General features: G+C 50.0%; 1 protein-coding gene across 1 annotated transcript in view; it reads right to left on the bottom strand.

The window, feature by feature from the left end:
* Positions 1-576: 576 nt before the first annotated feature.
* Positions 577-13,929, bottom strand: part of ZBTB40 (zinc finger and BTB domain containing 40) — a 34,032-nt gene continuing 20,679 nt past the window's right edge. The window contains exons 9-17 of the mRNA XM_009889829.1: positions 13,275-13,443; positions 6,095-6,505; positions 5,386-5,592; positions 4,520-4,684; positions 3,851-4,065; positions 3,114-3,276; positions 2,695-2,781; positions 1,499-1,719; positions 577-768 (exon numbers count right to left, since the gene is read on the bottom strand). Of these exons, the coding sequence (XP_009888131.1) occupies positions 577-768; positions 1,499-1,719; positions 2,695-2,781; positions 3,114-3,276; positions 3,851-4,065; positions 4,520-4,684; positions 5,386-5,592; positions 6,095-6,505; positions 13,275-13,443 (1,830 nt within the window). The remainder of the gene's footprint in view (positions 769-1,498; positions 1,720-2,694; positions 2,782-3,113; positions 3,277-3,850; positions 4,066-4,519; positions 4,685-5,385; positions 5,593-6,094; positions 6,506-13,274; positions 13,444-13,929) is intronic.

Here is a 13,929-nt window from a genome sequence, read left to right as displayed (position 1 = left end):
TCAGCTCTGTGCTGGAGGACTTTTGTAGCTGGCATAACAGGCAGCACAACGGTACAGGGGAGAGCAACAGAAGAACAAAACAGCCCTTACTCACCCTGCAGAGCAGCAGATACCTGCAAGCGCATCACTGACTCAGCCATAAAAATCTCTACCCCTAACTCTCAGGACAGCTGCTTCTTTGGTTTCACATACTCGTACCAGCCCAATTTTGTCCTGCGCTAGTCTCCTCCTCTCCACTCTTTTCACAGCAATGGGGGAACACACATGAACACACTCAATTCTCATCTTTTCCTCTGCTTCTTTATTTCTCTTGAGCCAGGAGGGACCAGTGGTCCAGCTCACCTGAGCTGGCAGCTGCTAACTTCAGGGAGACTTCCCAGGCCCTTGTGAATGTCTACAAACCTCTTCTGTCCTTGGGCATGCTGTGCTTGCTGCATGTCATTTTTTTTTCAGCATCACATACCAGGGGCTGCTTTCCCAAAAAAACCCTTAATCTCCCTGCTGGAGCAGCACATACATCTCCTGAACAAGTCCAGTGGATATCACGCGCCATGCATGGGCACCTGCCGCTCACCCTCACTTGGTTTCTTCACAAATCAGAGTGACTTTGTCATCAAACAAGTCCTCCATAGTCACTGCCACCAGCTCAGAGCCAGCTTGGTTCATCTGGGATTCAGGCAACGTCACAAAGACTTGAGAGCCAGCGAGGTGGGCCTCATCAAAAGAGATAATGTGCTCTGCTGCTCCTTGCTCCGACGTCTGAATGACCTGTGTGGAAGATGACCTGAGAGTCAGACATTTACAGCACCGCTTTCTCCACAATCGCTTTGCTACCCACATCTTTCTCGGCCCCAGCTCTGGTAATAACATTTAGCTTCACGCCAGAGGCCCGCAATTACAATAGGTGTGAGACTAATGGGAAACACCAAACCACACACACTGATGAGGCAAAAGAAAAGACAGGAGAGTAATTTAAATATTTCTCTCCACAAAATTCCTATAATTTAGCTCCAAAAGCACTTGTAGACAATAAACGCTCTGTGATTATCCACTGGAGGAATGCCAACCCAGGGAATCTTGTACACTTGGCTCCCTCATCCAAGTAGCTGTTCTCCAGTGGTCGCTGAGATACTGAAGAGAAAGAGTCTGGGTTCAAGCCCAGCATTTGACTTCCAACAAAACAGCTATAATCTCTTGCGGTATGTCATCTGGGTTTTAATAGCCTCTGAGTAACCAGGCACCTCTGCACATGCTGTCAGTCCCTCCTCCTTGGCTCCTGAAAACCAGGACTGAGCCGCTTCCCCTCTAGCGAGCCTGCCTCACACTAGCACAGAAATCCCAGAGCACTGTGGGCTGGGTGGGCTTCCATCCTGGACCCCTCTAAGAGGGGGGAATCAGCGAGCAGAAGGGGTGACAGGAGCCGCAGGGTAGAATAAGAGGGTTGGAGGGGGAGGATGGATGAACAACCACAGGGGCTGCAGCACAGAGCAGTCTTTACCTGCACAATCTGGGCTGTAGTGGCTTGGGAGAAGACCACCTTGGGATGCTCAGCGCTGTAGTGCCCCTCCAGCTCTCCCTGGGAGGGGAAGAGCTCCCCACAGAGCTCACAAGCGAAGGTGTTCTCTGTCTGCTTGAAGTGCTCGGTGGTGACATGGCTCTGCAGGGCCCCTGGGAAGCGGAAGGGTGCTGAGCAGTACAAGCAGCGAAACGGCTGGGAGCCTGTGGGGAGAAGCACTGCCTTGAGCCTGGGCTGCGATGGCCATGGCCAGCCCAAGGGCACAGAGAGCTGCAGGTCAGGAGATGCAGGGCTGAAACCCACCAGGTACTCAGGACACGGCGTGTGCCAGCATCCCTCCTCCTGGCTACACCGCTGTCTGTTTGTGGCTGTTGAGGAACGTTTGAGCTCTAGCCCCCCTCAGCACTGGCATTCAGAAACCAGGTTGGGGTACCCGATTGTAGCTGTGGCTGTCCATCCTTGCAAACATCTCCTCTACCTGTTTCCTTGGCACCATCCAGCATTTGCGCCTTGCTTGCACTTCCTCATTCAGCTATTGCAAACTCATTATGCACCCCAGGGGCTCTCTCCTCTCAGACGGAGCTATGTTTAGGTTTTCTCCTTCCTCACTCTGCAGGCTGCTGTTGGCTGCCCCCTGCAATGTCTCCCTGATCCATCTCCTCTCCTGCCATCCCATACACTGCCCTGGTGACCCACCTTTCATAGTAGCGTGGTCTGCCAGTTCACGCTGCCTCACAGCCTTGCTTCAGCTTGCCCACTTGCCAAAGGGCCCTTGACGTGGTCTGTGCAAGTACAGGTCCCTCTCTGATCTTTCTGGTGATAAACTCCCTTTTTCTCCAGCCTCCCACTAGCTCAGTCCTCCACAGAACCCCATGCTCGGGGTCGAGTTCCTCATTTCTCTGTGCTGATGTCTCCTCACCTGCACTTAGCTCTTTTCTCTGCTGTAACAAGCAAATCCAGATCCATCCTTGACTCCAGTGGCTCCAGAAGCTTAACAAACATCCCAGCCTTGCCAAAACAAGGGCTCTTCCAGTTCATCCATTCATTTTCTGCTTCCTCCCACTCTGCTTCCTTACCGTGTCCACCTTCACCCTCCCACTTACACCTTAGACGCCACTCACTCAGAGGAGCAGTCATTGCTCACAAGGTTAACATGAACAACAGCAAATGTAACAGACCTGAGTGCCTGCACCTCACATGGACCTGCAGGAGAGCCAGTGTGGGGAAGAGCTCCTTGCACATCTCGCATTCGTGAAACTTCACATCTGCAAACAAGGCCAAGAACAGAAAAGCCTGCACCCAAGGTCTTCTACAAGACACCTTCTGGACCAGAGCTCTGTTAATGTTTCAGCAACATCTCAGATGCATATAGACATGAGGAGCATCTTTGGAGATAAGGCAGGAAAAGGGGAGGCCAAGAGCAAGTGAGCTGCATGACACTGAGCTGGGAATTGCCAGAAAAGACTGCTACAAGGATACAAAAATCTATTGTGATTTGCAGGTAAATGGGATGCACAGCCTTGTCCTATCAGAGTTATTACTACTTCTCTCCCAGCAGTCACCATGTGTTTTTGTTCGCTCGTGAATGGGCTGTTACCTGTGTGCTCTGCCTTGACGTGCTTTCGGTGAGCAGCAGTGCTGGAGAAGGTTTTGTCACAGGAGCTGCATTGCAGGGAGGAGAACTTGGAGGAGCGGTGATTCTGAGCTGCAAAGACATCAGGGTGGTGGGTCCGATTGTGGTACCATAACCCAGACAATTGCTGCAATGACAAGGATCAAACCATGGTTACAATACAAAGCTGTTCCAGGGACATCATGACAGCAAGAAATCACGTGGAAAGCAACAGGGTTGTGCTCAGCAGGTACAAGACCTGCTCATCCTCCCCCAGGTCAACACCTCACTTCTGTTTCTCCAATGCCCCTGAAGAGCTGAACACTACTGAATCCCCATCCTCATCTCACTCGCTGCAGGTCTCCTTTCGGTGTGAATTTTTGTTCCCTCATAGGAATATACTCCCACACATAATCCCACTGAGGCATGCCATTTGCAACATGAGTATTTTTATTCCTACACTTCCTGGCAGCTAGAAACTTGGGTGAAAGAGATTCCTGAGGGTCCAGACAGGCAGGTATGTAGCCCTTTGCAGTTACGGCCCATCTCTCTCCATGGACCTGCCTCTTCCCTACGGACTCAGCCTCCTCTCTGCAATTTTTCCTCTTGCTGATCACAAACTGCTGCACTCAGTGTGCATGCCCAGGAGAGACACCCTGGTGCAGGAGCGGGCAACGGCAACCACCGGCATGTGAGACCAAATCCTTGCTGCCCCAGCTCACCTGGTAAGCTTTGTCACAGATCTCACAGCTAAAGGGTTTTCCTCCAACGTGGATCACCATGTGGCGCTCCAGGAGTGATGGGGCACTGAAGACTTTAGAGCAGGTAGGGCAGGGGTGGTACTCCCGGGAGTGGGCTTCGTGGACGTGCTTGCGGTGCTCCTGCAGGGTAGCAAAGCTCATCTGGCACTTCTTGCAGTCGTAGGGATCTTCAATGTCTGCCACCCAGAAATGCAACAAACAGGTGGCAAAGAAAACAACAAAAAAAAGGAAAAAATTAAGAGGAGAAGTTATAGAAGGAGGAAAGAAAAGGGAAATAAAAGTTTATTACTTCCCAGATGAAAACTAGCATGGGAGTTTTGGCTTTGCATACAGATGTTGCTGCTTCTGCCCATATACTGCTTTCCGTGGTAGGTTCCCAGCAGCTTGCAGTTTGCTGGAAGACATCCCTGCCTTTTTTTGAGGGAATAATCCTACCTACAGCATCAAATCACTGAAGATTTTTGCTCATCTTGGGAGGTAAAAAACCCACCATGAGACATTTAGCCTGCTTGCAGGCGCTAGTAACACCTGCACAAGCCTCTGCTGCCATGGATGGGTCTTCCATGACCCTGCAGAAGCCATCTTGCAGGCTGGGCTGCCCAAGCCAGGGAGGCAGTTGGCCACACTCACTGTGGAAGGTCCGGAGGTGGATGGAGAGCCCGTTGGCCTGGCGAAAGCCTTTCCCACACTCCCGGCAGACATATGGCTTGTCCCCCGTGTGAGTCCTGACGTGGCGTGACAGCTCGATGGACTGGGCGAACACAGCATCGCAGTATTGACAGGCGTACATCTTCCCTGCAGTGACACCCAGGGTGAGAGCCTGCACCTAATGGGAAAGGAGCTCTGCCTGGACTGTGCCTAATTTCAGAGGGAGGGGGGAGAGATGGTAAACTGGACAGGCTTCTCTGGGGTAGCCAGAGCATGTCAGTGAGAGGTCAAAATGGTCCTAGAGGTGCTAAAGAAAACCACACCTGCACAGGGAGTATTAAATTACTATAGATCTCAAGTATCTGGAGGTACAACACGCTTCAGGAAGTACTGCATGCTGGCACATCTCATGTTCAGAATTAACTGCCCGGCTACGACATGCTCATGCCCCAGGAGTGGAAGGGGCTGGGTGCAGGGGCGGGAGAAGCACTGGCACGAAAACCCACATGAAATTCAGTCAGAGAGAGAGACAGGAGAAAGCAGGTTAACCAGAGGGAGGAGGACACATCACAAGAGTTATGTAAGCGGACAGAGAAGAGCTCAGGAACCCAGGAACAAACCAAGGAAGGCAGAGAGAGATCTCCGTAACAGAGAGCAAGGCTAAAGGGAGGAGCTGGAGAATGGGATGCGGGAGAGGCAGAGCAGGGAACCACGTGGGTGAAGAAGATCTGGGAGCAGCCTCCCAAAGGATGGAGAGGCTGGGGAAGCAACCAGGAGGCAGATGGAGGAGTAGGGCAGGAAGGAGTGGATGGAGCAAGCCAGGCCAGGCTCCCGCAGGGGAGGCTCACCCTCAGCGTGCTTCTTCTTGGTGTGGTAGGCGAGGGCTGAGGCCTGCATGAAGGTCATCAGGCAATGCTTGCACGTGAAGGGCCGGTCCCCCGTGTGCAGCCGCAGGTGGTTCTTCAGCGTGGAGTTGGCTGCAAACTTGGCCCCGCACTCCTCACAGGAGAAGGGCTTCTCGTCAAAGTGCTCTGTCAGCTTGTGGTACTGCATCCCTGGGGAGGCAGGCAGGACACCAGGGTGGCATTGGTGGGACCCAGTGCCAGCCCTGCCAAACCCTGCTGCAGAGGCACCACTCCACCCAGCCCAGAGGTCCACCAGCCCATCCACAACACCAGGGGTCCACCTGTGTCCTCCAGCCTGGACATCCACCAGGATAATTGTGAGCTGCCATAGCGAGGGCACAGAGGCTCAACTCCCCTTACTCATCCTGCTATACCAGCCGCAGAACTGGAACAGCCTGATTATTTTTGGAGGCTTTTAAGTTTGCCAGTAGCCCCACTTTTCCTTGATGAGCCATGTGGAAAACCAATTAGGGAAGAACTAATCAGAAAGCGGTTGTGCTCAGTGGGGCAGGAGAAATGAGCTGAGCTGCATTTCTCACACACAGCGCTCACAGAGCTGCAGGGAGGAGGAGATTTCAGACTATCACTTTATTATATCGTCCAAACTTCTGTCCAAACAACCCTGCTTCCACCCTGCTCCCTCCAATCCTACCTGAGGCATGAGCAAACTCTCGGCCACAGATGTCGCACGCCACGGGGAGCCGCTTCTTCTTCTTCTTCTTGGCTGTCCCCACCACCCCGTGGACCTCTAGCTGATGCTTTTCCAGCTCCTTCTTTGTCGATTTGACTTCACTGCACTCCTTACACTGGATTTGCTTTCCTCTGGCCACCCGACAACGTTTCATGTGCACCTTCAGGCGGCAGTAGAAATGAAAGGTCTTATCACAAGCTTTGCAGACAAAACTCTTCCTGGAAGACGCTTTTTCTTGGTGTTCCTTCAGTTCCTTGGCACCGGCTCCTCCGACTTTGTCCTCATCTTTGTCCAGAGCTTCAACTTGGGATTCACTGTTCACCTTCCACTTCCTGATCCCAGGTTTCTCCCCAGTTCCCTCAGTCAAGAGACCTACAGAAATAGTAATTCTTGTTTTGGTGGTGAACAGTAGGACTGGGCACCAGCCCCCGTCTCCCATCTCCTGAATGCTCCCAGACAGACCGTTGTCTCCGCACAGCAAGAACAGACACACATCAGACACGCTGTCCCATCACAACGGTGGCACATGGCTCTGCCCAAAAGTAGTCGTGGCCATGCATGGTACAATGCATGAAAGTGTGGTCCTTGAGTTTCTCCACCCACACATAGCAGGGGCTGGATTAGACTGGCAAGAGTCAGGGCCAGATTTTCCAAAGAGCTTGTTCTTCAAACAGGAACATCAGTTGCTTCCAAGCATCTGCCTCCTGCTCAGACACGTGAAGTTATGGCCGTGATTAAATGTTTGAAAATCTGAGCCTCAGGTATGATACTGTCTATGTCTGCCATTGATAGTGGATATCCAGCCATTAATTACAAGAAATCTCAGGAACACTTCCCAAACACAAACTCTTTGAAAGGGAACAGATAATCTTGCTATGACCCTTTTGAGTCTTCTGGTTAGGGCCCTGCGGTATTTTAAATCGCTCATTACATTCACTTCTTACAAAGCATAATGCTTTTCTGAGGCCCTGTAGCAGCATCATCTCAAAAAGCACAAGCTGTAAAATTCACCTAGGAATCTCAATCTACAGAAAAGACCCACAGGGAATACACGTATGGAAGAAATCAAAATACAAACAAATATATTTGGCTTCTTTGCTGTAATGAGAACCATGCAACTGTGTGGCCATGGAAACCAGCGCAGACTTCTTTTGCCAATGCACAGGAAATTCAGCCTATGCTTGCAAAACTTCATTTCTGCCTTCCTCGCTATGGGGAAAGCTCAGCAAAGTGTCCTCCCTGCACAGCGCTACTGCCCTGGATTTCCAATGAACTAGAAACTAGGTGACATATTCCAACAAACCTGGAAATCTTAAGATGTCAAGTGGTGACCCATCGACCTCTGAATACATCAAGGGAGAAAAACAGACTGGAAGACTGGTTTCCAGTTTGTCCTCCTCTGTCAAGATAGCAATACATGCTTTTCACCTCTAAGGTCTCTTCCCATGTCCCTACAACTAACACCATCAGTTTTTCTGACCCAAGTGAAGAACTACCTTTAAATCTCCCAGAAATGTTGAACGTCAAAGAGAGTCACCTTGCTGGGCAGGATGAATGTGGATGAAAGCAAACCACATCCTGGGCTGCATCCCCAGCAGCGTGGCCAGCAGGGCGAGGGAGGGGATTCTGCCCCTCTGTTTCCCTCTGGAGAACCCCCCCTGCAGTGCTGCCTCCAGCTTGGGGGCCTCAGCACAGGAGAGACATTGACCTGTTGGAGCAAGTCCAGAGGAGGCCCCGGAGATGCTGGGAGGGCTGGAGCCCCTCTGCTGGGAGGTCAGGCTGGGAGAGTTGGGGGGATTCAGCCTGGAGAAGAGAAGGCTCCAGGGAGACCTTAGAGCCCCTACCAGTCCCTAAAGGGGCTCCAGGAGAACTGGGGAGGGACTCGTGATCAGGGAGGGGAGCGATGGGATGAGGGGGAACGGTTTTAAACTGAAACGAGGGGAGATTTAGATTAGATATTAGGAAGAAATTACTATGAAATTACTATTACTATGAGGGTGGTGAGCCCCTGGCGCAGGTTGCCCAGAGAAGCTGTGCCTGCCCCATCCCTGGAGGTGTTCAAGGCCAGGTTGAACGGGGCTTGAAGCAACCTGGGCTGGTGGGAGGTGTCCCTGCCCATGGCACGGGGTTGGAACTAGATGATCTTTAAGGTCTCTTCCAACCCAAACCATTCTATGATTCTATGAAGATATGAGCACTAAGGCAACTATGGACTGGAAATGTCTAGAAGAATTGCCATGGCAGCAGGGGTGTAACCTGAGTCAGAGGAAGTGGAGTTTGCCACAGACTCCAGTGGGCCAAGAGCTGGCTCACAGTCCTCCTGCTTTTATGCCTGTGAAAATGTTGTTCAATTACAAGGATTACACACCTTTAGCCTAGACAACAGCACAAGACTGTAATGGTCTTGGCAGAGAGAAACCTGATGAAATTCAACAAGGGCAAGTGTAGGGTGCTGCATCTGGGGAGGAATAACCCCATGCACCAGTACAGGTTGGGGGCTGACCTCCTGGAGAGCAGCTCTGTGGAGAGGGACCTGAGAGTCCTGGTGGACAACAGGATGACCATGAGCCAGCAATGTGCCATGGCGGCCAAGAAGGCGAATAGCATCCTGGGGTGCATCAAGAAGAGTGTGGCCAGCAGGTCGAGGGAGGTCATCCTCCCCCTCTACTCTGCCCTGGTGAGACCGCATCTGGAGTACTGTGTCCAGTTCTGGGCTCCCCAGTTCAAGAAAGACAGGGAACTGCTGGAGAGGGTCCAGCAAAGGGCAACGAAGATGATTAGGGGATTGGAACATCTCTCCTACGGAGAAAGGCTTAGGGACTTGGGTCTCTTTAGTCTAGAGAAAAGAAGATTTGAGGGGGGATCTTATTAATACTTACAAATACTTAATGGGAGGATGCCAGGGGGATGGGAGCAGTCTTTTTTCAGTGGTGCCCAGTGATAGGACGAGAGGTAACGGGCATAAACTTGAACATAGGAAGTTCCATCTTAACATGAGAAGGAACTTCTGTACCTTGAGGGTAGTGGAGAGAGGTGGTGGAGTCTCCCGCTCTGGAGACATTCAAAACCCACCTGGACGCTGTCCTGTGCAACGTGCTGTAGGTGACCCTGCTCTGGCAGGGGGGTGGGACTAGATGATCTCCAGAGGGCCCTTCCAACCCTAACCATTCTGTGATTCTGTATAAAGGCAGGGTGAGCTCTCAACTTCAGTCCACCTTCATGGGGAAATGCATAAAGGGGCTCCAGGAACAGCTCTCCCTTTTCAGGGGGATGCTACTACTCCCAGAGAATAGTTTTGAAAGAAAGCTGAAGCAGATCATGTGAAATCAATGGCTAGCTACCTGCAACCTGTAGTCCTGTAGAGTAATATACACATCCTGGATGGCAGGAGGAACCTTGCCTGATGGTGGAATACACGCTCAAAAGGCTTTCAAAGGCTACCATGAAGCAGGATAATGGGAGACACGCTAAACTGTATGACACAAAGCTGATGTGACAGTAAGGTCAGGTGTCAGGTTGCTGAACTTGCACGTTTCTTTAACGGCAGCAAGTACCACAGGGTGGCTGCTGCCTGAACAGAAGAGGGGACACACAGCACTGCTACATCAGGGCAGCAGCTCCTTTCCACTTGGCAGCCAGGATGTCTTCCAGAACACCTCCTATGGGTGAAGACAACGTTTCATACCTCATTAGAACAGCATTGAGCAACAGATATTACTCAGTCAGTTTCCATCCTTGGAGATGCAGGAAGCTGGGAGGTGAACCCAAGTGCTTTTGTGAGAAATATGACCAGACTGATTAAATGACTGCACATCAAGTTTGAGGGGCAAGAACTTAGCATGCCTTAGCCATGCCCTTGGCTGAGCCTCCTGGCAGCAGACAGAGCCTGAGGGCAAACATACACCAGAAAGGTCCCAGACATGAATTCCTGACTTGCAGGGTCCTCTGGGACTCTGGACTTTGCATCACTTTCCATTCTCTGGTGGCAAAGACATTCAGCACTGGAAGATAAACCCTGCTGTTAATTATGGCATATTTAATACTAAGTTCTCTTTCTCTTTCGTGAGTGGTCTGCTGAGTCTGTAATCCTGGTGGCTGCTCAACCCTCCCTGCAATTCATGATAGATATTAGACTCCAGAAACAGAAACTCTCTTGGTGCGTTACCATCCCATCTCCCACTTCTTCAGCTTAAGCCAGAAGAAAATTCCACCTATCACTTTGCATTCTGATGGTTCCTGACACCCATGGTGGCTTCTAATGCAGAGTCTTTATAGGGGAGAATGGCATTTTGCTCACAAACCCTAGAATTTAATGGTTCCAGGGGCTGACTCAAGCCTAAGTTAGATGCTAACTGTCTGTTTTAAACACAAGACTATGCAGAGGAAAAGCCTTTTGCTGGGGTTCTTGACAGATTTCTGAGATCTGAAAGTGAGGCATACCTTGACAAACATGATCTCTCAAGAAGTGACTGTACAGAGACCTGAAAAGCAGCTGGCAAGAGAAGAGGTTATGGAGTTGGCTGGAAGAGCCAAACTTCATCCTTGCAAGCACCAGCTGCCAAGACTGAAAGTGCTCCAGCTATAGAAGGGACTCAAGGAGAAACCAACCGATTTCATATTGTACCTCCACCAAAGAAACCAACCCATTACTTTGATGATGCTGAGTTTGATTGGGGATGGAAGCAGTTTCCTCCACAAGGGATGCCTGGTTCTTTCCAAGTGCTTCAGCTTACTTAAATTAAGTATCAGATTTTTTTTTTCTTTCACTAGAGATGTAAGAACCGTTGCTTTCAAGTGGAAATGCAAACTGTATGCATCTCCATGCGGCACTTATGTTCTTCAAAAATGTAAGATCTCCTCTGTTTCAAGTGGAAGCTCACATCCCTGAAACATGAAGCCCACAGTTATCATTCATATCTCATGCCAAGAGCCACATGGCTATTGATCCATAAAGCCACCTGCAACATTTAGGGCTGATAAGCAGTAATATCAGAGCTGAGGAGACTGGCCTAGAAATTAAGATAGGGACGTTCAGTGCAAAGATCCGTAGGATGCCAAAAAGGGGCTGGTAACTGGCAATCCTCCTCTGGACACTTCATACAGAATATATATTTTTGCCAAGTAAATACCATTTTTCCAGGGCTCTAGTTTTTGATGTTGCTTCTTGCTTGATTTAGTCTCAACCTTGGCTTGAAGCCCTGCAAAGACACTTAGTAACAGCAGTCTGCTCTCTTTGATATTGGTGCCAGAGAAGCAGGCATCTGCCAGAGCAATCTAGCTGACTCCCCAAGTCCCTCACTGGTAAGCACTGCAAGGTGTCCGAGAGCTAAGGTGGGCTGCACGTTCACAGGCACATGCAATTCTTCTTGGCTTATCTCCTCTGGAGTCAGCAAGGCATCAGCCCTGGCACATTCCGTGGTCAGAAAGGGAGAAGGGGAGTGGGGCAGGTGCCTCCAGCATCAGCAGGAGACAGAGGAGGAATGGCAGATAAGCAGAAAATGCCTTTTCTCTGGAAATTCCCAGTAAAAAAGCCAACTGGATTGGTGGCAGCTCTTGGCGGAGTTAGAAGAGAGGACACAGGCCTGAGCTGGGCATGAACACTGGATCTGCAGTGTAGGACATCTCTCAGGGAGACCATTAAGGCCACTGAGTCAAGAAAGGGGAGCAGAGTATGTGCTGTCACCCTCCAAGCCCAACAGCTAGAGCAGTAATCCAGGTCCCCAGTTTCTTCTACACGTGCACTGTTCCCAGTCACCCAGTCCCACCTGCCACCCCAACAACATCTTCCCATTGCTCAAGAACGCAGCCAAGTTAACGAACAGCAGCTCGCCCTCTGCCCCTTCCCCGCATGCAGGGAACATTGGTTTCGCCTGTCACTGTCACACACAAAACGATGGAGAGTGTCAAAGCCAGGAGGCTTGTGTTCATTCATAAAGACCGATCATGGTCCTGATCCAAATTTTCAGACAAACCTTCTACCCCTAAAAAAGATGAGGCATTAATAACAAGCTGTTTACTCTAACTACCTAGCAATCTGCTAGTATTTTCACACTGCGACATAAGCTAAGCAGCTCTGGCACCAGGTCAGATTGAGCTGAACCAGCGTCTGTGCTTGGATAAAAATCACACTGTGTACATCCCAGTGGACTCCGCAGCCCAAAGAATCCGGATGCGCTGGGAAGCACAATGCCACAAAAATGTATGGTAAGCAAGTCACATTTGCATCCTTTTCAAGAGAATGCAAACCTGCAGTTACCTTCCTGGCCCTCTGTTGTCTTTTTCGTTAAAGCAACAAATTCTGTTAAGCGTTCTTCCTTCAAATGACGGATGCTGAGACACAATTCGGCTCAGCTGTAGAGCATCCCACAGCTCAGGGCAGGGTCTCACGCATGGTTATTGCTATGCATTTGTTTCTGGAGCTCACCAAACTGCTATCTGCATATGTTTCATTCTACCTTTGCCAAACTAGTACAGTATGTAACATTCCCCTACTGCTGTGGGACCCTCCCAGGGGATCACCTGCTCTGTAAAGTGTATACACAGCAAGACCAAATTAAGACACTGTAAGAAAATTAACTCGGAAAATGTCTGGGACTACAAACTGCACCATCATGGTCATCTTTGCACAAGACATGTACACTCTGATGTGACCTTTTCGCAATCAGCCTGTGAAGTACCCACGCATGCACAGAAAAAGTCAGGGATTGTAACACAAGTCCAGACTCATACAGATCCAACAGTACCAGTAGAGCCAAAGAAACCCCACAGGTTAAGGACAAAAAAATCTGAAAAATAATAAAATATCAATACGAGTTACATAATTAAGTTGCTTAAATGCCTACTGAGCAAGGGCTGGTGTTGAGAAATGCAAACACAGTTAAGGAATACCAGTATGGGGTCAGATAAAATCTCTGCAACCCTCGTAACATACAAAACTCTAATCTAGTGCATTTTACCAGCAGGAGAATGCTTGGATCCAGAGGTCACCCCTGCGAATCCTCCTGCAAGTACAACACTGACATCTGGCCAGGGGTGAAATGACCTCAGGCCACCATGACACTGAGGACCACTACCAAACTGCCCAAGACTCCCATAACTGTGTAAAAGATCACAGAAGGATGAAATTTTGTGCTTTTCTTACCCACATGCCCCAGCTCCTGCATCACTGGCTGCAGGTCTGGAAAGGACTCGTGGACACTGCACAGCAGCTGACAGATCTTGATGGCCGGGACAGACTTCTCTTGGGCTGTGCTCAGAGCTGCTTTCAAGGAGGCCTCTGAACTTTCCTTCTGAGCAGAAATACTCAGTAGCTGGAGAAGTACAAAGAAGAAAACATCACATGACAGAGATTCTGGGTTGTGAAAGGTCAGGATGGTCTGGGAACGAGGGCCCATCCGCTCTATTTCATCTCTACTGCTGGGAACCTACTTTGAGAAACCAAAAAAGAAATCCCTCTCCATACAGGTCTTTGCCCCTCCACTGATGTATGTGCATGAGCTGAGAGTATTTCAGGATTAAAAAAAAGTTATGACAAATTAAATTCTCAGACTTTCTGGTTTTGGTATTAGCTCACTTAAAACCACTTTTCCATGGAGAGAGCCTCAATGCCTTACACCATTACAAGCTTACCCAACTCAAACCTGTCTTTCCTACACAACTCTCTGGGCTTTTCTCTCCCTTCCAAATCCAAACCTGCTTCAGACAACCACTGCAAGAAGAATCAAGGTGAGGATCTGTGCATGCCCATATGTACCTCACCCTTCCAGATCTCCAACAGCAGCTAACCAGAGCAGGAA

The sequence above is a fragment of the Charadrius vociferus genome, unplaced genomic scaffold (genome assembly GCF_000708025.1).
Source record: "Charadrius vociferus isolate BGI_N301 unplaced genomic scaffold, ASM70802v2 scaffold727, whole genome shotgun sequence".
NCBI lineage: Eukaryota > Metazoa > Chordata > Aves > Charadriiformes > Charadriidae > Charadrius > Charadrius vociferus.
Note: the sequence above shows the minus strand (reverse complement) of the source record. Positions and strands in the feature narration are given on the sequence as shown.